The following is a 25503-nucleotide window of genomic DNA, read 5'->3' on the forward strand; positions in this document are numbered from 1 at the left end:
GAATAGCTGGTTCAGGAAATAATAGAAGTGGGTTACAATTACAAAGTTTATGACACATTTGAACGTTCATAAGGTCAAGTGGGTGATAGCAAATAGAACTAGCTCAGGAAGGTACCTTGCCTGATGTTGACAAGATGGTGAAAGGGCCAAGCATTCTGTGCTGTATGTGATGACTCCATGACAGGGGTCCCCAACCTTTTCTGCACCGCAGACTGATTTAATATTGACAATATTCTTGTGGACCGGCTGACCTGGGGGGCGTTGTTCAAGTAGGGTTAAGCTCACCCCAACATGTCTTTTGCAGTTAGGGTTGCCAACTTTCTCACTCCGAAATAAGGGACAAAAGTAGCAGTCAAATACGGGACACTTGAGTTTACCCCGAGAAAGACTACCATGACCATGAAGCCTTGTGCGGGCACCTCTGTGCGCATGCGTGACGTGCGCATATGTGACGTATGCATGCGCATATGTGCCGATTTTTTTTCTCACAACTCAGTTTTGGCTTAATATCCCTGACTATACTGTACATAAATTACTTCTACTTTACATAGGCTGTGTATTTATCATATCATTCCTGCTTTTAATATATGTTAGTGTTATTTTAGGTTTTATGTGTTATTTGGCATGACTTGGCAGGTTATTTTTTGGGTCTGGGCACGCTCAAAAGTTTTTCCCATATAAATGAATGGTAATTGCTTCTTCATTTTATACCATTTCGGTACGAAAGGTTTCATAGGAACACTCTACCTTAACGGGGGAAATATGGGACAAGGGCGGTCCCGTATGGGACAAACCAATTTAGCCCAATATACAGGATATCCTGGCAAATACGGGACAGTTGGCAACCCTATGGTCAAGTTCAACAGTGCATGACAGGGAATGAGGAGAGGTGCAGCTGACTCATACCGTTTCGTCGTGACCCGGTAGCACATGCTTTGCGGCCCGGTGGTTGGGGACCGCCGCTCTATGACATTATTAAAATAAGTTGACTATTACAGTGTAGTATTTAATAGTGTGGAGAACTTGCCAGGTCTGTAACATACAGCGCCAGATTAAGTTTTACTTTAGCATTTTAACAGTGTAACGTTTTAATATAGTGCAGAATATCTAATTACTAAATTATTTTAATTTAAAATATTTTAATCTCATATCTAAAATAGAAGAAAAGTTTGACTAGAAATCATCTTGCAATTCAGATTTTCAAAATTTGCTGCACTGCAAATTTGATAAAGGCAAAAGTACTATTTCATATTGCTAATACTGTCACATTGAAGGAAAAGGGGACTACCAACAATTATCAATAAGGTACTGAGTGAAAAACATTTGAGACAACTGAATAGTCATTAAAGATGGTTACTGCCATACCCTTCACTTTTAGAAAGCCTGATGTTTTCCGATCGCCTGAATTGCAGGTATATTCTCCAGCATCTTCAACTTTTAGGCTGTGAATGATCAACTCCACACAGGAACCCTTTTGTTTCATTTCATGCTTCTCACTTGGACGAAGCACCACAGATCCTTTTCTCCATTCCACTGGAGCACCTGGTTTTGAGATTTCACATCGCAGAGCGACAGTACTGTCCTCTTCAGCTTCCTTATTCTGAAGCTCTTTTTTGAAACGCACAGGAAGGGCTAAGACAGACAATGAGCAAGTTCATGGTGATGTACTCAATTATAATTCAAGAATGATATTGCTGATCAAATACAGAATATTATATCCCGTCGACTCTCATATATTTTAATAATTTACAAGTGAATGTAGGTGGTTTGATTAGTAAGTCAGTGGACGATAACAAAATTGGTGTGGGGGGGACAGTAAAGAAGATTGTCCAAGGATGCAACAGGATCTACAACAAATTGAAACCTAGGCAAAGGAATGATAGGTAGAATTCACAGTCATGGAGCACTACAGCACAGAAACAGACCTTTCTGCCCATCTCTTCAATGCTAGACTGTTATTCTGCCTAGTTCCATTGACTCGTCTCTGGACCATAGACCTGCATAACGCTCCTACCCAAATATTTATCCAAACTTTCCTTAAATGTTGAAATCAGATCAAGAAACACTACTTCCATTGACAGTCCATTCTACACTCTCACGATCCTCTGAGTGAATAAGTTCCTCCTCATACTCTCCTTAAACAATTCATCTTTCATTCTTAACCCATGACCTCTAGTTCTAGTCTCAGTCAACCTCAGTGCAAAATGTCTGCTTGCATTCACCATACTTCCAACCCTCAATTTTGTATACCTCTATTCTCTGGAGCAAAGGAGAAAGAGATAAAGTCCTAACCTATACAACCGTTCCTTATAACTCAGATCCTCAAGTCCCAGCAACATCCTTGCAATTATTTTCTGCATTCTTTCAGTCTTATTGAACTCAGACAGTTCTGAAGTGACATATATTGACAAGTCACACCAGGGCAGGTTAGCCAAAGCAGTGAAGGCGGTATAGGACATGCTTGCCGACATGAATAATGGTGCACTGAGTACAAGATGTTGGTAAGTCTCTGCCGTGCATATTGTCCACTCATCTAGTCAGCATGGAAGAATGTGATTCAGTTGGAGACCATGCAGAAAAGGTTCACAAGGACGTTAAGACTGGTGTGCCAGTGTTATGAGGAGACACCAGATCAGTTGGAACTATGATCCCTGGAACAAAAGAAGCTCATGGATAGAGATTTATAAAATCATGAGGGGCAGATAGTAGAATGGTCACAATCTTTTTCACAGGGGAGGAAAGATGAAAACTAGAGGGTAAATATTTAAGGCAAGGGATTGAAGATTTGAAGGGGAGTTGAGGAGCAAGTTTTTCCCCACACAGAGAATGGTGGATATATGTCTAAAACCTTGGTAAGATTTTTACTGCTACATAGTCATAGTCATACTTTATTGATCCCGGGGGAAATTAGTTTTCGTTACAGTTGCATCATAAATAATAAATTTAGTAAAAACATAAATAGTTAAATAGTAATATGTAAATTACGCCAGGAAATAAGTCTAGGACCAGCCTATAGGCTCAGCGTGTCTGACCCTCCAAGGGAGGAGTTGTAAACTTTGATAGCCACAGGCAGGAATGACTTCCTGCGACGCTCTGTGCTGCATCTCGGTGGAATGAGTCTCTGGCTGAATGTACTCCTGTGCCCAACCAGTACATCATGTAGTAGATGGGAGACATTGTCCAAGATGGCATGCAACTTGGACAGCATCCTCTTTTCAGACACCACCGTCAGAGAGTCCAGTTTCATCCCCACACCATCACTGGCCTTACGAATGAGTATGTTGATTCTGTTGGTGTCTGCTACCCTCAGCCTGCTGCCCCAGCACACAATAGCAAACATGATCGCACTGGCCACCAGACTCATAGAACATCCTCAGCATTGTCTGGCAGATGTTAAAGGACCTCAGTCTCCTCAGAAAATAGAGACGGCACTGTACTATGATGGCACGACACCGTAGGTATTTCATTTTAGCATTCCTGTAAGAGCAGTCTGTTCTGCTTTCAGCATGTTTCGGTTTGAGTTGAGATAAGAGGCTTTGTTTTTCCAACTTAGGAATAATGGTGTCAGCCAATCAGGATGGTCGAGTTGGGAGTGGGTTTCAGAGAGTGCGAGGCGGACAAGGCTTCGGTGGTTGGAGCCGGGAGAGGACAGGAGGGAAATTGATGGTGGATGTTGTCCCTGTTGCACAAGGTGCTTTGTGGAGTTGAATGGCTTTAAGGAGGAAGGACCAATACTCCCGTTCAAGATTTTGAGTGACCTTTGGAAGGTGATCTGTGCTTTCACACAGACCAAAGGTCCAGTGCTTGAGTTACGTAGAAGTTCAAGATTTGAGCTCCATCAACAACATGTGACTGCTTAAGAATAATGGGCCTTTATGTCCTTCAGTTTCTTTCCTTTAGAGACCCGGATGGTAGTTTGCCTCCCTGGTGCCAGGGTCCGGGATATTTCTGATTGCGTCCAAGATATCCTGAAGTGGGAGGGTGAGGAGCCAGAGGTCGTGGTACATATAGGTACCAATGACATAGGTAAGAAAAGGGAAGAGGTCCTGAAAGGAGAATATAGGGAGTTAGGAAGGGAGTTGAGAAAAATGACCGCAAAGGTAGTAACCTCGGGATTACTGCCTGTGCCACATGACAGTGAGTATAGGAAGAGAGTGAGGTGGAGGATAAATGCGTGGCTGAGGGACTGGAGCAAGGGGAAGGGATTCAAGTTTATGGATCATTGGGACCTCTTTTGGCGCAGGTGTGACCTGTACAAAAAGGACGGGTTACACTTGAATCCCAGGGGGATCAATATCCTGGCAGGGAGATTTGCGAGGGCTACTGAGGTGACTTTAAACTAGAATGGTTGGGGGGTGGAAATCAAATTAACAAGACTAGGAGAGAGGAGGTTAGTTCACAACAGGGGTATGGGAACCAGTGCAGAGAGACAGAGGGGTGTAAAATGAGGGTAGAAGCAAAAAGTAGTAAGGTGAAAAGTAAAAGTGGCAGGCCGGCAAATCCAGGGCAAAAATCAAAAAGGGCCACTTTTCAACATAATTGTATAAGGGCTAAGAGTGTTGTAAAAGCGAGCATGAAGGCTTTGTGTGTCAATGCAAGGCGCATTCGTAACAAGGTGGATGAATTAAAAGTGCAGATTGTCATTAATGAATATGATATAGTTGGGATCACAGAGACATGGCTCCAGGGTGACCAAGGATGGGAGCTCAACATTCAGGGTTATTCAATATTCAGGAGGGATAGACATGGAAGAAAAGGAGGTGGGGTAGCATTGCTGGTTAGAGAGGAGATTAATGCAATAGAAAGGAAGGATATTAGCCAGGGGGATGTGGAATCGATATGGGTAGAGCTGCATAACACTAAGGGGCAGAAAATGCTGGTGGGAGTTGTATACAGGCCACCTAACAGTAGTAGTGAGGTTGGAGATGGCATTAAACAGGAAATTAGAAATGCGTGCAATAAAGGAACAGCAGTTATAATGGGTGACTTCAATCTACATATAGACTGGGTGAACCAAATTGGTAAGGGTGCCGAGGAAGAGGATTTCTTGGAATGTATGCAGGATGGTTTTTTGAACCAACGTGCCGAGGAACCAACTAGAGAGCAGGCTATTCTAGACTGGGTACTGAGCAATGAGGAAGGGTTAATTAGCAATCTTGTCATGAAAGGCCCCTTGGGTAAGAGTGACCATAATATCGTGGAATTCTTAAGATGGAGAGTGACATAGTTAATTCAGAAACAAAGGTTCTGAACTTAAAGAGAGGTAACTTTGAAGGTATGAGACGTGAATTAGCTAAGATAGACTGGCAAATGACACTTAAAGGGTTGACGATGGATATGCAATGGCAAGCATTTAAAGACCGCATGGATGAACTACAACAATTCTTCATCTCAGTTTGGCAAAAGAATAAATCAGGAAAGGTAGTGCACCAGTGGCTGACAAGGGAAATTAAGGATAGTATCAATTCCAAGGAAGAAGCATACAAGTTAGCCAGAAAAAGTGGCTCACCTGAGGACTGGGAGAAAATCAGAGTTCAGCAGAGGAAGACAAAGGGCTTAATTAGGAAGGGGAAAAAAGATTATGAGAGAAAACTGGCAGGGAACATAAAAAGTGACTGTAAAAGCTTTTATAGATACGTGAAATGAAAAAGATTGGTTAAGACAAATGTAGGTCTGCTACAGACAGAAACAGGTGAATTGATTATGGGGAGCAAGGACATGGCAGACCAATTGAATAATTACTTTGGTTCTGTCTTCACTAAGGAGGACATAGATAATCTTCCGGAAATAGTAGAGGACAGGGTAGTTCCTCCAGTAAGATGGACAGTAGAGGACAGTAGTAGTTCCTCCAGAAAGATGGAGGAACTGAGGAAAATATATGTTAGTAGTGAAGTGGTGTTAGGTAAATTGAAGGGATTAAAGACAGACAAATCCCCAGAGCCAGATGGTCTGCATCCCAGAGTGCTTAAAGAAGTAGCCCAAGAAATAGTGGATGCATTAGTGATAATTTTCAAAACTCTTTAGATTCTGGACTAGTTCCTGAGGATTGGAGGGTGGCTAATGTAACCCCACTTTTTAAAAAAGGAGGGAGAGAGAAACCAGGGAATTATAGACCAGTTAGCCTAACATCGGTGGCGGGGAAACTGCTAGAGTCAGTTATCAAAGATGTGATAACAGCACATTTGGAAAGCGGTGAAATCATCGGACAAAGTCAGCATGGATTTGTGAAAGGAAAACCATGTCTGACGAATCGCACAGAATTTTTTGAAGATGTAACTAGTAGAGTGGATAGGAGAGAACCAGTGGATGTGGTATATTTGGATTTTCAAAAGGCTTTTGACAAGGTCCCACACAGGAAATTAGTGTGCAAACTTAAAGCACACGGTATTGGGGGTAAGGTATTGATGTGGGTAGAGAATTGGTTGGCAGACAGGAAGCAAAGAGTGGGAATAAACGGGACCTTTTCAGAATGGCAGGTGGTGACTAGTGGGGTACCACAAGGCTCAGTGCTGGGACCCCAGTTGTTTACAATATATATTAATGATTTAGACGAGGGAATTAAATGCAGCATCTCCAAGCTTGCGGATGACATGAAGTGCTAGCTGTGAGGAGGATGCTAAGAGGATGCAGGGTGACTTGGATAGGTTAGGTGAGTGGGCAAATTCATGGCAGATGCAATTTAATGTGGATAAATGTGAGGTGATCCACTTTGGTGGCAAAAACAGGAAAACAGATTATTATCTGAATGGTGGCCGATTAGGAAAAGGGGAGGTGCAACGAGACCTGAGTGTCATATACACCAGTCATTGAAAGTGGGCATGCAGGTACAGCAGGCGGTGAAAAAGGCGAATGGTATGCTGGCATTCATAGCAAGAAGATTTGAGTACAGGAGCAGGGAGGTACTACTGCAGTTGTACAAGGCCTTGGTGAGACCACACCTGGAGTATTGTGTGCAGTTTTGGTCCCCTAATCTGAGGAGAGAAATCCTTGCCATAGAGGGAGGACAAAGAAGATTCATCAGATTGATTCCTGGGATGGCAGGACTTTCATATGATGAAAGTCTGGATCAACTAGGCTTATACTCGTTGGAATTCAGAAGACTGGGGGGGGGGATCTTATTGAAACGTATAAAATTCTAAAGGGATTGGACAGGCTAGATGCAGGAAGATTGTTCCTGATGTTGGGGAAGTCCAGAACGATGGGTCACAGTTTGAGGATAAACGGGAAGCCTTTTAGGACCGAGACTAGGAAAAACTTCTTCACACAGAGAGTAGTGAATCTGTGGAATTCTCTGCCACAGGAAACAGTTGAGGCCAGTTCATTAGCTATATTTAAGAAGGAGTTAGATATGGCCCTTGTGGCTAAAGGGATCTGGGGTATGGAGGGAAGGCTGGTACAGGGTTCTGAGTTGGATGATCAGCCATAATCATACTGAATGGCGGTGCAGGCTCGAAGGGCCGAATAGCCTACTCCTACACCTATTTTCTATGTTTCTATGTTTATTAAGTTTGCTCAAGTCAACGTTCTTCAATATACTTCTCATTCATTGTATGCAGAGTTCGATCTGTCATTTCATGACAATGGACGATTGCCTGGGGCAATAAATCACACAGTATTCACACAAACTGGGGTTTGGGTGGGCAAGACATCCCAACCTCACAGATCTGGCAGGACCAAAGTCATATACACCATAGACATACGATGCTTGAGAAAGATGGGATTCTCACCACGTAATGCACTGGTTGTTCGTGAGGGGCTAACGAGACGCATTTCAAGGGATGCCCAGTAAAAGAGAGCTTCATATGGAATAAGCTGCTTCAGGAAATAATAGAACTGAGTTACAATTGCAAAGTTTACATGACATTTGGATGTTCATAAGGTCAAGAGGGTGATAGCAATGGAACTAGCTCAGGAAGCTACCTTACTTGACGTTGACAAGGTGGTCGAAGGACCTAGCTTTCTGTGCTGTATGCGATGACTCTATGACATTATTAGAGCATGTTGACTATTTCTTGGTGTAATATTTGATAGTGTGGCGAACTTGCCAGGTCAGTAACATAATAAATCTTCAGATCGCCAGATTAAGTATTGCTTTAGTACTTTAATACTGTTTAATAGAGTGCAGAATATCTAATTACCAAATTATAGCCAAATATATTTTAATCTGATTTGTAAAACAGAAGAAAAGTTTGACTAGAAATCATCTTGCAATCAAATTTTCAAAATTTGCTGCATTGCAAATTTGATGAGGCAAAATTATTTCATATTGATAATACTAAGGTCACATTGAAGGAAAAGGGGACTACTAACAATTATCAATCAGGTACTGAATGACAACTTTTGAGACAACTGAATAAATTAGTCATTAAAGATGGTTACTGCCATACCCTTCACTTTTAGAAAGCCTGATGTTTTCTGATCCCCTGAATCGCAGGTATACTCTCCAGCATCTTCAACTTTTAGACTGTGAATGATCAACTCCACACAGGAACCCTTTTGTTTCATTTCATGCTTCTCACTTGGATGAAGCACCACAGATCCCTTTCTCCATTCCACTGGAGCATCTGGTTTGGAGATTTCACATCGCAGAGAGACAGAACTGTCCTCTTCAGCTTCCTTATTCTGAAGCTCTTTTTTGAAACGCACAGGAAGGGCTAAGAGAGACAATGAGCAAGTTCATGGTGATGTACTTCAATTATGATTCAAGACTGATATTGCTGATCAAATAGTCCACACCAGACTGTTATTCCACTTAATCCCATCAACTTGTCTCTGGACCATAGGCCTCCATACCCCTCTTAGATGTTGAAATCAGATCAACACACACACTTCCACTGACATCCCATTCCACACTCTCAATACCCTCAGACTGAAGTTGTTCCTCTTCAGGTTCCCCTTTAAACAGTTCACTTTTCATCCTTAACCCATTACCTCTAGTTCTAGTCACACTCAACCTCAGTGGAAAATGTGTGCTTCCATTTACCCTATCTACACCCCTCATAATTTTGTATACCTCTATCAAATCACCCCTCATTCTCCTATGCTCCAGGGAATAAACTCCTAACCTGTACAACCATTCCTTACAGCTCAGATCCTCAAGTCTGAACAACATCCTTTTAATTTTTTTCCTGCACTCTTTCATTCTTATTGGACATAGGCACTTGTGAAATGACACATTTTGACAAGTTACAACCAGACAGGACTTGAGCAGCAAATGCCATGGTTCTATGAGGTGCTGTAGAACGGAAAGAGCTAAGGGCCAATATATTATTTCCTGAAAGTAATGACACAGATAGCCAAAGTAGTGAAGGCAGCATAGAGCATGCTTGCCTACATGAATGGTGCAGTGAGTACAGTATGTTGGCGATCACTATCTGGCATATTGTCCACAGATCCAGTCACAACGGAAGAACATGATTAAGGTGGGAACATGCAGAAAAGGATAACAAGGATGCTATTATGACAGGTGTGCCAGAGTTATGAGTAGAGACCAGATCAGTTGGAACTTTGATCACTGGAACAAGAGAAGCGCATGGATAGAGATTTATAAAATCATGACGGGCATAGATAGGAGAATGGACACAGTCTTTATCGCAGGAAAGGGAAGTTGAAAAATAGAGGGCAACAAATTTAAGACAAGAGATTAAAAATTTAAAGGCAAGTTGAGGAACAAGTTTTTCCACAGAGGGCAATGGATATATGGAATAGCTGCTGATGGAAATTATACAAGTGGGTTACAATTGCAAAGATTACAAAACATTTGGACGTTCATAAGGTCAACAGGGTGATAGCAAATAGAACTAGCTCAGGAAGGTACCTTGGCTGACGTTGACAAGTTGGTGAAAGGGCCGAGCATTCTGTGCTGTATGCAATGACGCTATGACATTATTAAATTAAGTTGACTATTACAGTGCAGTATTTAACAGAGTGGAGAACTTGCCTGGTCTGTCACAAAAAATATTTACAGTGCCAGGTTAAATTTTGCTCATATATTTTAGTAGTGTAAAGTTTTTATATAGTGCAGAATATCTAATTACTAAATTATAACCCAATATCTGTGTTAGATATCTCATATCTAACATAGAAGAAATGTTTGACTAGCAATCATATTGCAATTCAGGTTTTCAATATTTGCTGCATTGCAAATTTGATAAGGCAAAAGTATTTCATATTGCTAATACTAAGGTCACATTGAAGAAAAAGGGGACACTTAACAATTATCAGTAAGGTACTGAATAACAACTTTTGAGACAACTGAATAAATTAGTCATTAAAGATGGTTACTGCCATACCCTTCACTTTTAGAAAGCCTGATGTTTTCTGATCCCCTGAATCGCAGGTATACTCTCCAGCATCTTCAACTTTTAGGCTGTGAATGATCAACTCCACACAGGAACCCTTTTGTTTCATTTCATGCTTCTCACTTAGACGAAGCACCACAGATCCCTTTCTCCATTCCACTGGAGCATCTGGTTTGGAGATTTCACATCGCAGAGAGACAGTACTGTCCTCTTCAGCTTCCTTATTCTGAAGCTCTTTTTTGAAACGCACAGGAAGGGCTAAGAGAGACAGTGAGTAAGTTCATGGTGATGTACTTCAGTTATGATTCAAGAATGATATTGCTGATCAAATAATATCCAGTCGTCTCTCATATACTTTAATAACATAGGAGTTAATGTAGGTGGTTTGATTCGTAAGTCAGTGGATGATAACAAAATTGGTGTGGGGAGGGACAGTTAAAGAAGATTGTTCGAGGATGCAACAGGATCTACAACAGACTGGAACTAAGGCAAAAGAATGTCAGGTAGAATTCACAGTCATGGAGCACTACAGCACAGAAACAGACCTTTCTGCCCATCTTGTCAATGCTAGACTGTTATTCTGCCCAGTTCCATAACTCATCTCTGGACCAGAGACCTGCATACCCCTCCTGCCCAAATATTTGTCCAAACTTTCCTTAAATGTTGAAATCAGATCAATAAACACTACTTCCGTTGACAGTCCATTCCACACTCTCACGATCCTGACTGAAGAAGTTCCTCCTCATACTCCCCTTAAACAATTCATCTTTCATTCTTAACCCATGACCTCTAGTTCTAGTCTCAGCCAACCTCAGTGCAAAATGTCTGTTTGCATTCACCATATCGACAGCCCTCAATTTTGTAAACCTCTATTCTTTGGAGCAAAGGAGAAAGAGGGAAAATTTGATAAAGTCCAAACCTATACAACCCTTCTTTGTATCTCAGGTCCTCAAGTCCTAGTAACGTCCTTGTAATTGCTTTCTGCAGTCTTTCAGTCTTATTGAACTCAAGACTTTTGTGAAGTGACATATTTTGACAAGTTACACCAGGGCAGGACCTACACAGTAAATGACATGGTTTTATGAAGTGCTGTAGAACAGAAAGGTCTAAGGGTCAATACATTATTTCCTAAAAGTAGCAATACAGATAGCTCAAATATTGAAGGCAGCAGAGAGCATGCCTGCCTACATGAATGGTACACTGAGTACAAGATGTTGGTGAGTCACCATCTGGCATATTGCCCACAGATCCAGTCACAACGGAAGAACGTGGTTAAGGTGGGGACCATGCAGACAAGGATAACAAGGACGCTACTAAGACTCGTGTGCCAGAGTTATGAGGAAAGACCAGATCAGCTGGAACTATGATCACTGGAACAAGAGAAGCGCATGGATAGAGATTTATGAAATCATGAAGGGCATAGATAGGAGAATGGTCACAGTCTTTTTCACAGGAAAGGAAAGTTGAAAAATAGAGGGCACAAATTTAAGAGAAGTGAGTAAAGATTTAAAGGCAAGTTGAGGAGCATGTTTTTCGACAGAGAGGGCCATGGATATATGGAGTAGCTGCTGATGGAAATAATAGAAGTGGGTTACAATTACAAAGTTTACAAGACATTTCGATGTTCATTAGGTCAAGAGGGTGATCGCAAATAGAACTAGCTCAGTAAGGTACCTTGGCTGACGTTGACAAGTTGGTAAAAGGGCCGAGCATTCTGTGCTGTATGCAATGACTCTATGACATTATTAAAATAAGTTGACTATTACAGTGCAGTATTTAACAGAGTGGAGAACTTGCCAGGTCAGTCACATAGAAGATCTTTACAGTGCCAGGTTAAGTTTTGCTCTTATATTTTAATAGTGTAAAGTTTTAATATAGTGCAGAATATCTAATTACTAAATTATAATCAAATTATATTTTAAACTATAACTAAATTATATTTTAATCTCATATCTAAAATAGAAATGTTTGACTAGAAATCATCTTGCAATTCAGATTTTCAAAATTTGCTGCATTGCAAATTTGATAGAGCAAAAGTAGTATTTCATATTGCTAATACTAAGGTCACATTGAAGGAAAAGGGGACGACTAACAATTATCAATAAGGTACTGAGTGAAAACTTTTGAGACAACTGAATAAATTAGTCATTAAAGATGGTTATTGCCATACCCTTCACTTTTAGAAAGCCTGATGTTTTCTGATCCCTGGAGTCGCAGGTATACTCTCCAGCATCTTCAACTTTTAGGCTGTGAATGATCAACTCCACACAGGAACCCTTTTGTTTTATTTCATGCTTCTGACTTGGATGAAGCACCACAGATCCCTTTCTCCATTCCACTGGAGCATCTGGTTTGGAGATTTCACATCGCAGAGAGACAGTACTGTCCTCTTCAGCTTCCTTATTCTGAAGCTCTTTTTTGAAATGTACAGGAAGTGCTAAGAGAGACAATGAGCGTTTATGGTTTATGTACTCAATTATGATTCAAGAATGATATTGCTGATCAAATACAGATTATATCCCATTGTCTCATATACTTTAATAATTTACGAGTGAATGTAGTTGGTTTAAATCGTAAGTCAGTGGACGATAACAATCCAGAACAAATTGAAACCCAGGAAAAGGAATGATAGGTAGAATTCATAGTCATGGAGCAATACAGCACAGAAACAGACCTTTCTGCCCATCTCGTATATGCTAGATTGTTATTCTGCCTAGTTCCATCGACTCATCTCTTGACCACAGACCTGCATAACCCTCCCGCCCAAGTATTTATCCAAACTGTCCCTAAATGTTGAAATCAGATCAAGAAACACTACTTCCATTGACAGTCCATTCCACACTCTCACGATCCTCTGAGTGAAGAAGTTTCTCCTCATACTCCCCTTAAACAATTCATCTTTCATTCTTAACCCATGACCTCTAGTTCTAGTCTCAGCCAACCTCAGTGCAAAATGTCTCCTTGCATTCACCATATCTACAGCCCTCAATTTTGTATACCTCTATTCCCTGGAGCAAAGGAGAATGAGGGGAGATTTGATAAAGTCCAAAACTATCCTTGTAACCCAGGTCCTCAAGTCCGAGTAACATCCTTGCAATTGTTTTCTGCAGTCTTTCAGTCTTATTGAACTCGACAGTTGTGAAGTTTTAACAAGTTATACCAGGGCAGGACTTACACAGTAAATGACATGGTTTTATGAAGTGCTGTAGAACAGAAAGGTCTAAGGGCCAATATATAATTTCCTAAAAGTAGTGACAGATAGCCAAAGCAGTGAAGGCGGAATAGGGCATGCTTGCTGACATGAATGGTGCACTGAGTACAAGATTTTGGTGAGCCTCTATCTGGCATATTGTCCACTCATCTAGTCAGCATGGAAGAATGTGATTCAGTTGGAAACCATGCAGAAAGGGTTCACAAGGATGTTAAGACTGGTGTGCCAGACTTATGAGGAGACACCAGATCAGTTGGAACTATGATCCCTGGAACAAAAGAAGCTCATGGATAGAGATTTATGAAATCATGAGGGGCAGATAGTAGAATGGTCACAGTCCTTTTCACATGGGAGGAATGTCGAAAACTAGAGGGCATACATTTAAGGTAACAGATTTAAGATTTAAAGGCGCGTTGAGCAGCAAGTTTTTCCACACAGAGAATGGTGGATATATGTGTAACACCTTGGTAAGATTTTTACTGCTACACTGTACGTATTTCATTTTAGCATTTCTGTAAGAACAGTCTGTTCTGCTTTCAGCTTGTTTTGGTTTGAGCTGAGATAAGAGGCTTTGTTTTCCAACTTAGGAATGTGGTGTCAGCCAATCAGGATGGTAGAGTTGGGAGTGGGTTTCAGAGAGTGCGAGGTGGACAAGTCTTTGGTGGTGGGAGCTGGGAGAGGACAGGAGGGAAATTAATAATGGATGCTTTCCCTGTTGCACAAGGTAATTTGTGGAGTTGAATGGCTTCAAGGAGGAAGGACCAATTCTCCCATTCAAGATTTCGAGTGACCTTCAGAGGTGATCCGTGTATTCACACAAATCAAGGGTCCAGTGCTTGAGTTACATACAAGTTCAAGATTTGAGCTCCACCATGAACATGTGACTGTTTAAGTATAATGGGCCTTTATGTCTTTTAGTTTCTTTCTTTTATTAACGGTTTCCTCAAGTCAACGTTCTTCAATATACTTACCATTCATTGTCTGCAGTGTTCGATCTGTCATTTCATGACAATGGACGATTGCCTGGGGCAATAAATTACACAGCATTCATACAAACCGAGGTTTGGGTGGGCAAGACATCCCAACCTCACAGATCTGGCAGGACCAAAGTCATATACACCGTAGACATACGATGCTTGAGACAGATGGGATTCTCACCACGGAATCCACTGGCTGTTCGCGTGGGGCTAACGAGATGCATTTCAAGGGATGCCCAGTAAAAGAGGGCTTCATATGGAATAAGCCACTTCAGGAAATAGTAGAACAGGGTTACAACTGCAAAGTTTACATGACATTTGGATGTTCATAAGAGGGTGATAGCAATGGAACTAGCTCAGTAAGCTACCTTACTTGACGTTGACAAGGTGATCGAAGGACCTAGCTTTCTGTGCTGTATGTGATGACTCTATGACATTATTAAAACATGTTGACTATTTCTTGGTGTATTATTTGATAGTGTGGAGAACTTGCCAGGTCAGTAACATAAAAAATCTTCAGATCGCCAGATTAAGTTTTGCTTTAGTACATTAATAGAGTGCAGAATATCTAATTACCAAATTATAGCCAAATATATTTTAATCTGATTTATTAAACAGAAGAAAAGTTTTACTAGAAATCATCTTGCAATTCAGATTTTCAAAATTTGCTGCATTGCAAATTTGATGAGGCAAAATTATTTCATATTGATAATACTAAGGTCACATTGAAGGAAAAGGGGACTACTAGCAATTATCAATCAGGTACTGAATGAAAACTTTTGAGACAACTGAATAAATTAGTCACTAAAGATGCCATACCCTTTACTTTTAGAAAGCCTGATGTTTTCTGATCCCCTGAATCGCAGGTATACTCTCCAGCATCTTCAACTTTTAGACTGTGAATGATCAACTCCACACAGGAACCCTTTTGTTTCATTTCATGCTTCTCACTTGGATGAAGCACCACAGATCCCTTTCTCCATTCCACTGGAGCATCTGGTTTGGAGATTTCACATCGCAGAGAGACAGTACTGTCCTCTTCAGCTTCCTTATTCTGAAGCTCTTTTTTGAAATGCACAGGAAGGGCTAAGAGAGACAATGAGCAAGTTCATGGTGATGTACTTCAATTATGATTCAAGACTGATATTGCTGATCAAATAGTCCATACCAGACTGTTATTCTACTTAATCCCATCAACTTGTCTCTGGACCATAGGCCTCCATACCCCTCTTAGATGTTGAAATCAGATCAACACACACACTTCCACTGACATCCCATTCCACACTCTCAATACCCTCAGACTGAAGTTGTTCCTCCTCAGGTTCCCCTTTAAGCAGTTCACTTTTCATCCTTAACCCATTACCTCTAGTTCTAGTCACACCCAACCTCAGTGGAAAATGTGTGCTTCCATTTACCCTATCTACACCCCTCATAATTTTGTATACCTCTATCAAATCACCCCTCATTCTCCTATGCTCCAGGGAATAAACTCCTAACCTGTACAACCGTTCCTTACAGCTCAGATCCTCAAGTCTGAACAACATCCTTTTAATTTTTTTCCTGCACCCTTTCATTCTTATTGGACATAGGCACTTGTGAAATGACACATTTTGACAAGTTACAACCAGACAGGACTTGAGCAGCAAATGCCATGGTTCTATGAGGTGCTGTAGAACGGAAAGATCTAAGGGCCAATATATTATTTCCTGAAAGTAATGACACAGATAGCCAAAGTAGTGAAGGCAGCATAGAGCATGCTTGCCTACACGAATGGTGCAGTGAGTACAGTATGTTGGCGATCACTATCTGGCATACTATCCACAGATCCAGTCACAACGGAAGAACATGATTAAGGTGGGAACATGCAGAAAAGGATAACAAGGATGCTATTATGACAGGTGTGCCAGAGTTATGAGTAGAGACCAGATCAGTTGGAACTTTGATCACTGGAACAAGAGAAGCGCATGGATAGAGATTTATAAAATCATGAAGGGCATAGATAGGAGAATGGACACAGTCTTTATCGCAGGAAAGGAAAGTTGAAAAATAGAGGGCAACAAATTTAAGACAAGAGATTAAAAATTTAAAGGCAAGTTGAGGAACAAGTTTTTCCACAGAGGGCAATGGATATATGGAATAGCTGCTGATGGAAATTATACAAGTGGGTTACAATTGCAAAGATTACAAAACATTTGGACGTTCATAAGGTCAACAGGGTGATAGCAAATAGAACTAGCTCAGGAAGGTACCTTGGTTGACATTGAAAAAATGGTGAAAGGGCCGAGCATTCTGTGCTGTATGCAATGACTCTATGACATTATTAAAGTAAGTTGACTATTACAGTGCAGTATTTAACAGAGTGGAGAACTTGCCAGGTCAGTCACATAAAAAATATTTACAGTGCCAGGTTAAATTTTGCTCTTATATTTTAGTAGTGTAAAGTTTTAACATAGTGCAGAATATCTAATTACTAAATTATAACCAAATATATTTTAATCTCATATCTAAAATAGAAGAAATGTTTGACTATCAATCACATTGCAATTCAGGTTTTCAATATTTGCTGCATTGCAAATTTGATAAGGCAAAAGTATTTCAAATTGATAATACTTAGGTCACATTGAAGGAAAAGGGGACAGAACAATTATCAATAAGGTACTGAATGACAACTTTTGAGACAACTGAATAAAACTAGTCATTAAAGATGGTTACTGCCATACCCTTCACTTTTAGAAAGCCTGATGTCTTCTGATCCCCTGAATCACAGGTATACTCTCCAGCATCTTCAACTTTCAGGCTATGAATGATCAACTCCACACAGGAACCCTTTTGTTTCACTTCATGCTTCTGACTTGGATGAAGCACCACAGATCCCTTTCTCCATTCCACTGGAGCATCTGGTTTGGAGATTTCACATCGCAGAGAGACAGTACTGTCCTCTTCAGCTTCCTTATTCTGAAGCTCTTTTTTGAAACGCACAGGAAGGGCTAAGAGAGACAGTGAGTAAGTTCATGGTGATGTATTTCAATTATGATTGAAGAATGATATTGCTGATCAAGTAATATCCAGTCTCTCATATACTTTAATAACATAGGAGTTAATGTAGGTGGTTTGATTCGTAAGTCAGTGGATAATAACAAAATTGGTGTGGGGAGGGACAGTTAAAGAAGATTCTTCGAGGACGCAACAGGATCTACAACAGACTGGAACTAAGGCAAAAGAATATCAGGTAGGATTCACAGTCATGGAGCACTACAGCGCAGAAACAGACCTTTCTGCCCATCTCATCAATGCTAGACTGTTATTCTGCCTAGTTCCATAACTCATCTCTGGATCAGAGACCTGCATACCCCTCTTGCCCAAATATTTGTCCAAACTTTCCTCAAATGTTGAAATCAGATCAAAAAACACTACTTCCATTGACAGTCCATTCCACACTCTCACGATCCTGACTGAAGAAGTTCCTCCTCATACTCCCCTTAAACAATTCATCTTTCATTCTTAACCCATGACCTCTAGTTCTAGTCTCAGCCAACCTCAGTGCAAAATGTCTGCTTGCATTCATCATATCTACAGCCCTCAATTTTGTATACCTCTATTCTTTGGAGCAAAGGAGAATGAAGGAAAATTTGATAAAGTCCAAACCTATACAACCCTTCTTTGTAACTCAGGTACTCAATCCTAGTAACATCCCTGCAATTGTTTTCTGCAGTCTTTCAGTCTTATTGAACTCCAGACTGTTGTGAAGTGACATATTTTGACAAGTTACACCAGGGCAGGACCTACACAGTAAATGACATGGTTTTATGAAGTGCTGTAGAACAGAAAGGTCTAAGGGTCAATACATTATTTCCTAAAAGTAGCAATACAGATAGCTCAAATAGTGAAGGCAGCAGAGAGCATGCCTGCCTACATGAATGGTACACTGAGTACAAGATGTTGGTGAGTCACCATCTGGCATATTGTCCACAGATCCAGTCACAACGGAAGAACGTGATTAAGGTGGGGACCATGCAGAAAAGGATAACATGGACGCTATTAAGACTCGTGTGCCAGAGTTATGAGGAGAAACCAGATCAGTTGGAACTTTGATCATTGGAAGAAGAGAAGCGCATGGACAGAGATTTATAAAATTATGAAGGGCATAGATAGGAGAATGGTCGCAGTCTTTTTCACAGGAAAGGAAAGTTGAAAAATAGAGGGCACAAATTTAAGAGAAGTGAGTAAAGATTGAAAAGCAAGTTGAGGAGCATGTTTTTCGACAGAGAGGGCCATGGATATATGGAATAGCTGCTGATGGAAATAATAGAAGTGGGTTACAATTACAAAGGTTACAAGACGATGTTCATAAGGTCAAGAGGGTGATCACAAATAGAACCAGCTCAGTAAGGTACCTTGGCTGACGTTGACAAGTTGGTGAAAGGGCCGAGCATTCTGTGCTGTATGCAATGACTCTACGACATTATTAAAATAAGTTGACTATTACAGTGCAGTATTTAACAGTGCGGAGAACTTGCCAGGTCCGTCACATAAAAGATCTTTACAGTGCGAGGTTAAGTTTTGCTCTTATATTTTAATAGTGTAAAGTTTTAATATAGTGCAGAATATCTAATTACTAAATTATAACCCAATATATTTTAATCTCATATCTAAAATAGAAGAAAAGTTTGACTAGCAATCATAATGCAATTCAGATTTTCAAAATTTGCTGCATTACAAATTTGATAGAGCAAAAGTAGTATTTCATATTGCTAATACTAAGGTCACATTGAAGGAAAAGGGGACGACTAACAATTATCAATAAGGTACTGAGTGAAAACTTTTGAGACAACTGAATAAATTAGTCATTAAAGATGGTTACTACCATACCCTTCACTTTCAGAAAGCCTGATGTTTTCTGATCCCTGGAGTCGCAGGTATACTCTCCAGCATCTTCAACTTTTAGGCTGTGAATGATCAACTCCACACAGGAACCCTTTTGTTTTATTTCATGCTTCTGACTTGGATGAAGCACCACAGATCCCTTTCTCCATTCCACTGGAGCATCTGGTTTGGAGATTTCACATCGCAGAGAGACAGTACTGTCCTCTTCAGCTTCCTTATTCTGAAGCACTTTTTTGAAACGTACAGGAAGTGCTACGAGAGACAATGAGCGTTTATGTACTCAATTATGATTCAAGAATGATATTGCTGATCAAATACAGAATATTATATCCCATCGTCTCTCATATATTTTAATAATTTATGAGTGAATGTAGGCAGTTTAATTCATAAGTCAGTGGACGATAACAAAATTGGTGTGGAGGGGACAGTTAGGAAGATTGTCTGAGGATGCAACGGGATCTACAACAAATTGAAACCTACGCAAAGGAATGATAGGTAGAATACACAGTCATGGAGCACTACAGCACAGAAACAGACCTTTCTACCCATCTCATCAATGCTAGACTGTTATTCTGCCAAGCTTCATCGACTCGTCTCTGGACCACAGACCTGCATAACCCTCCTGCCCAAGAATATATTCCAAACTGTCCTTAAATGTTGAAATCAGATCAATAAACACTACTTCCAATGACAGTCCATTCTACACTCTCACGATCCTCTGAGTGAAGAAGTTCCTCCTCATACTCCCCTTAAACAATTCATCTTTCATTCTTAACCCATGACCTCTAGTTCTAGTCTCAGCCAACCTCAGTGCAAAATGTCTCCTTGCATTCACCATATCTACAGCCCTCAATTTTGTATACCTCTATTCCCTGGAGCAAAGGAGAATGAGGGGAGATTTGATAAAGTCCAAAACTATCCTTGTAACCCAGGTCCTCAAGTCCGAGTAACATCCTTGCAATTGTTTTCTGCAGTCTTTCAGTCTTATTGAACTCGACAGTTGTGAAGTTTTAACAAGTTATACCAGGGCAGGACTTACACAGTAAATGACATGGTTTTATGAAGTGCTGTAGAACAGAAAGGTCTAAGGGCCAATATATAATTTCCTAAAAGTAGTGACAGATAGCCGAAGCAGTGAAGGCGGAATAGGGCATGCTTGCTGACATGAATGGTGCACTGAGTACAAGATTTTGGTGAGTTTCTATCTGGCATATTGTCCACTCATTTATTCAGCATGCAAGAATGTGATTCAGTTGGAGACCATGCAGAAAAGTTTCACAAGGATGTTAAGACTGGTGTGCCAGAGTTATGAGGAGATACCAGATCAGTTGGAACAAAGATCCCTGGAACAAAAGAAGCTCATGGATCGAGAATTATGAAATCATGAGGGGCAGATAGTAGAATGGTCACAGTCCTTTTCATAGGGGAGGAAAGTCGAAAACTAAAGGGCATACATTTAAGGCAAGAGATTTAAGATTTAAAGGTGAGTTGAGGAGCAAGTCTTTTCACACAGAGAACGGTGGATATATGTGTAACAACTTGGTAAGATTTTTACTGCTACACTTTAGGTATTTCATTTTAGCATTTTTGTAAGCACAGTCTGTTCTGCTTTCAGCTTGTTTTGGTTTGAACTCAGAAAAGAGGCTTTGTTTTCCAACTTAGGAACGTGGCATCAGCCAATCAGGATGGTAGAGTTGGGAGTGGGTTTCAGAGAGCGCGAGGCGGACAAGGCTTTGGTGGTGGAAGCCGGGATTGGACAGGAGGGAAATTGATAATGGATGCTTTCCCTGTTGCACAAGGTGCTTTGTGGAGTTGAATGGCTTCAAGGAGGAAGGACCAATTCTCCCATTCAAGATTTCGAGTGACCTTCGAAGGTGATCTTTGCATTCACACAGATCAAGGGTCCAGTGCTTGAGTTACATACAAGTTCAAGATTTGAGCTCCACCATGAACATGTGACTGTTTAAGTATAATGGGCCTTTATGTCTTTTAGTTTCTTTCTTTTATTAACAGTTTGCTCAAGTCAACGTACTTCAATATACTTCTCATTCATTGCCTGCAGTGTTCGATCTGTCATTTCATGACAATCGGCGATTACACAGCATTCACACAAACCGAGGTTTGGGGGGGCGAGCCATCCCAACCTCACAGATCTGGCAGGACCAAAGTCATATACACCGCAGACATACGATGCTTGAGAAAGATGGGATTCTCACCACGTAATACGCTGGCTGTTTGTGAGCCGCGGCTAACGAGATGCATTTCAAGGGATGCCCAGTAAAAGAGGGCTTCATATGGAATACGCCGCTTCAGGAAATAGTAGAACGGGGTTACAATTGCAAAGTTTACATGACATTTGGATGTTCATAAGGTCAAGAGGGTGATAGCAATGGAACTAGCTCAGGAAGCTACCTTTCTTGACGTTGTCAAGGTGGTCGAAGGACCTAGCTTTCTGTGCTGTATGCGATGACTCTATGACATTATTAAAACATGTTGACTATTTCTTGGTGTATTATTTGATAGTGTGGAGAACTTGCCAGGTCAGTAACTTCAAAAATCTTCAGATCGCCAGATTAAGTTTTGCTTTAATACTTTAATACTGTTTAATAGAGTGCAGAATATCTAATTACCAAATTATAGCAAAATATATTTTAATTTGATTTGTAAAACAGAAGAAAAGTTTGACTAGAAATCATCTTGCAATCAAATTTTCAAAATTTGCTGCATTGCAAATTTGCTAAGGCAAAAGTATTTCAAATTGACAATACTAAGGTCACATTGAAGGAAAAGGGGACTACTAACAATTATCAGTAATGTACTGAATGAAAACTTTTTAGACAATTGAATAAATTAGTCATTAAAGATGCCATACCCTTCACTTTTAGAAAGCCTGATGTTTTCTGATCCCCTGAATCGCAGGTATACTCTCCAGCATCTTCAACTTTTAGGCTGTGAATGATCAACTCCACACAGGAACCCATTTGTTTCATTTCATGCTTCTCACTTGAATGAAGCACCACAGATCCCTTTCTCCATTCCACTGGAGCATCTGGTTTGGAGATTTCACATTGCAGAGAGACAGTACTGTCCTCTTCAGCTTTTTGATTCTGAAGCTCTTTTTTGAAATGCACAGGAAGGGCTAAGAGAGACAATGAGTAAGTTCATGGTGATATACTTCAATTATGATTCAAGAATGACATTGCTGATCAAATAGTCCACACCAGACTGTTATTCTGCTTAGTCCCATCAACATGTCTCTGGACCATAGACCTCCTGCCCATGTCTTTATCCAGACTTTTCTTAGATGTTGAAATCAGATCAACACACACACTTCCACTGACATCCCATTCCACACTCTCAATACCCTCAGACTGAAGTTGTTCCTCCTCAGGTTCCCCTTTAAACAGTTCACTTTTCATCCTTAACTCGTGACCTCTCACTCTAGTCTCACCCAACCTCAGTGGAAAATGTGTGCTTCCATTTACCCTATCTACACCCGCCATAATTTTGTATACCTCTATCAAATCACCCCTCATTCTCCTATGCTCCAGGGAATAAACTCCTGACCTGTACAACCATTTCTTATAGCTCAGATCCTCAAGTCTGAACAACATCCTTGTAATTTTTTTCCTGCACTCTTTCATTCTTATTGGATATAGGCACTTGTGAAATGACACATTTTGACAAGTTACAACCAGGCAGGACTTGCGCAGCAAATGCCATGGTTCTATGAGGTGCTGTAGAACAGTAAGATCTAAGGGCCAATATATTATTTCCTGAAAGTAATGACACAGATAGCCAAAGTAGTGAAGGCAGCATAGAGCATGCTTGCCTACACGAATGGTGCAGTGAGTACAGTATGTTGGCGATCACTATCTGGCATACTATCCACAGATCCAGTCACAACGGAAGAACATGATTAAGGTGGGAACATGCAGAAAAGGATAACAAGGATGCTATTATGACAGGTGTGCCAGAGTTATGAGTAGAGACCAGATCAGTTGGAACTTTGATCACTGGAACAAGAGAAGCGCATGGATAGAGATTTATAAAATCATGAAGGGCATAGATAGGAGAATGGACACAGTCTTTATCGCAGGAAAGGAAAGTTGAAAAATAGAGGGCAACAAATTTAAGACAAGAGATTAAAAATTTAAAGGCAAGTTGAGGAACAAGTTTTTCCACAGAGGGCAATGGATATATGGAATAGCTGCTGATGGAAATTATACAAGTGGGTTACAATTGCAAAGATTACAAAACATTTGGACGTTCATAAGGTCAACAGGGTGATAGCAAATAGAACTAGCTCAGGAAGGTACCTTGGTTGACATTGAAAAAATGGTGAAAGGGCCGAGCATTCTGTGCTGTATGCAATGACTCTATGACATTATTAAAGTAAGTTGACTATTACAGTGCAGTATTTAACAGAGTGGAGAACTTGCCAGGTCAGTCACATAAAAAATATTTACAGTGCCAGGTTAAATTTTGCTCTTATATTTTAGTAGTGTAAAGTTTTAACATAGTGCAGAATATCTAATTACTAAATTATAACCAAATATATTTTAATCTCATATCTAAAATAGAAGAAATGTTTGACTATCAATCACATTGCAATTCAGGTTTTCAATATTTGCTGCATTGCAAATTTGATAAGGCAAAAGTATTTCAAATTGATAATACTTAGGTCACATTGAAGGAAAAGGGGACAGAACAATTATCAATAAGGTACTGAATGACAACTTTTGAGACAACTGAATAAAACTAGTCATTAAAGATGGTTACTGCCATACCCTTCACTTTTAGAAAGCCTGATGTCTTCTGATCCCCTGAATCACAGGTATACTCTCCAGCATCTTCAACTTTCAGGCTATGAATGATCAACTCCACACAGGAACCCTTTTGTTTCACTTCATGCTTCTGACTTGGATGAAGCACCACAGATCCCTTTCTCCATTCCACTGGAGCATCTGGTTTGGAGATTTCACATCGCAGAGAGACAGTACTGTCCTCTTCAGCTTCCTTATTCTGAAGCTCTTTTTTGAAACGCACAGGAAGGGCTAAGAGAGACAGTGAGTAAGTTCATGGTGATGTATTTCAATTATGATTGAAGAATGATATTGCTGATCAAGTAATATCCAGTCTCTCATATACTTTAATAACATAGGAGTTAATGTAGGTGGTTTGATTCGTAAGTCAGTGGATAATAACAAAATTGGTGTGGGGAGGGACAGTTAAAGAAGATTCTTCGAGGACGCAACAGGATCTACAACAGACTGGAACTAAGGCAAAAGAATATCAGGTAGGATTCACAGTCATGGAGCACTACAGCGCAGAAACAGACCTTTCTGCCCATCTCATCAATGCTAGACTGTTATTCTGCCTAGTTCCATAACTCATCTCTGGATCAGAGACCTGCATACCCCTCTTGCCCAAATATTTGTCCAAACTTTCCTCAAATGTTGAAATCAGATCAAAAAACACTACTTCCATTGACAGTCCATTCCACACTCTCACGATCCTGACTGAAGAAGTTCCTCCTCATACTCCCCTTAAACAATTCATCTTTCATTCTTAACCCATGACCTCTAGTTCTAGTCTCAGCCAACCTCAGTGCAAAATGTCTGCTTGCATTCATCATATCTACAGCCCTCAATTTTGTATACCTCTATTCTTTGGAGCAAAGGAGAATGAAGGAAAATTTGATAAAGTCCAAACCTATACAACCCTTCTTTGTAACTCAGGTACTCAATCCTAGTAACATCCCTGCAATTGTTTTCTGCAGTCTTTCAGTCTTATTGAACTCCAGACTGTTGTGAAGTGACATATTTTGACAAGTTACACCAGGGCAGGACCTACACAGTAAATGACATGGTTTTATGAAGTGCTGTAGAACAGAAAGGTCTAAGGGTCAATACATTATTTCCTAAAAGTAGCAATACAGATAGCTCAAATAGTGAAGGCAGCAGAGAGCATGCCTGCCTACATGAATGGTACACTGAGTACAAGATGTTGGTGAGTCACCATCTGGCATATTGTCCACAGATCCAGTCACAACGGAAGAACGTGATTAAGGTGGGGACCATGCAGAAAAGGATAACATGGACGCTATTAAGACTCGTGTGCCAGAGTT

At 40.4% G+C, this 25503-nt stretch overlaps 1 protein-coding gene across 1 annotated transcript in view; it reads right to left on the reverse strand.

Annotated features, from left to right (window-relative positions):
• The window catches only part of obscnb (obscurin, cytoskeletal calmodulin and titin-interacting RhoGEF b), a 598125-nt gene that overhangs the window by 343222 nt on the left and 229400 nt on the right, over nt 1-25503 (reverse strand). Inside the window, exons 50-59 of the mRNA XM_072254438.1 lie at nt 24164-24430; nt 22246-22512; nt 19359-19625; nt 17210-17476; nt 15316-15575; nt 14484-14535; nt 12472-12738; nt 10293-10559; nt 8388-8654; nt 1366-1632 (exon numbers count right to left, since the gene is read on the reverse strand). Coding sequence (XP_072110539.1) covers nt 1366-1632; nt 8388-8654; nt 10293-10559; nt 12472-12738; nt 14484-14535; nt 15316-15575; nt 17210-17476; nt 19359-19625; nt 22246-22512; nt 24164-24430 — 2448 coding nt within the window. The remainder of the gene's footprint in view (nt 1-1365; nt 1633-8387; nt 8655-10292; nt 10560-12471; nt 12739-14483; nt 14536-15315; nt 15576-17209; nt 17477-19358; nt 19626-22245; nt 22513-24163; nt 24431-25503) is intronic.

This window comes from Mobula birostris, chromosome 3, assembly GCF_030028105.1.
Source record: "Mobula birostris isolate sMobBir1 chromosome 3, sMobBir1.hap1, whole genome shotgun sequence".
NCBI lineage: Eukaryota > Metazoa > Chordata > Chondrichthyes > Myliobatiformes > Myliobatidae > Mobula > Mobula birostris.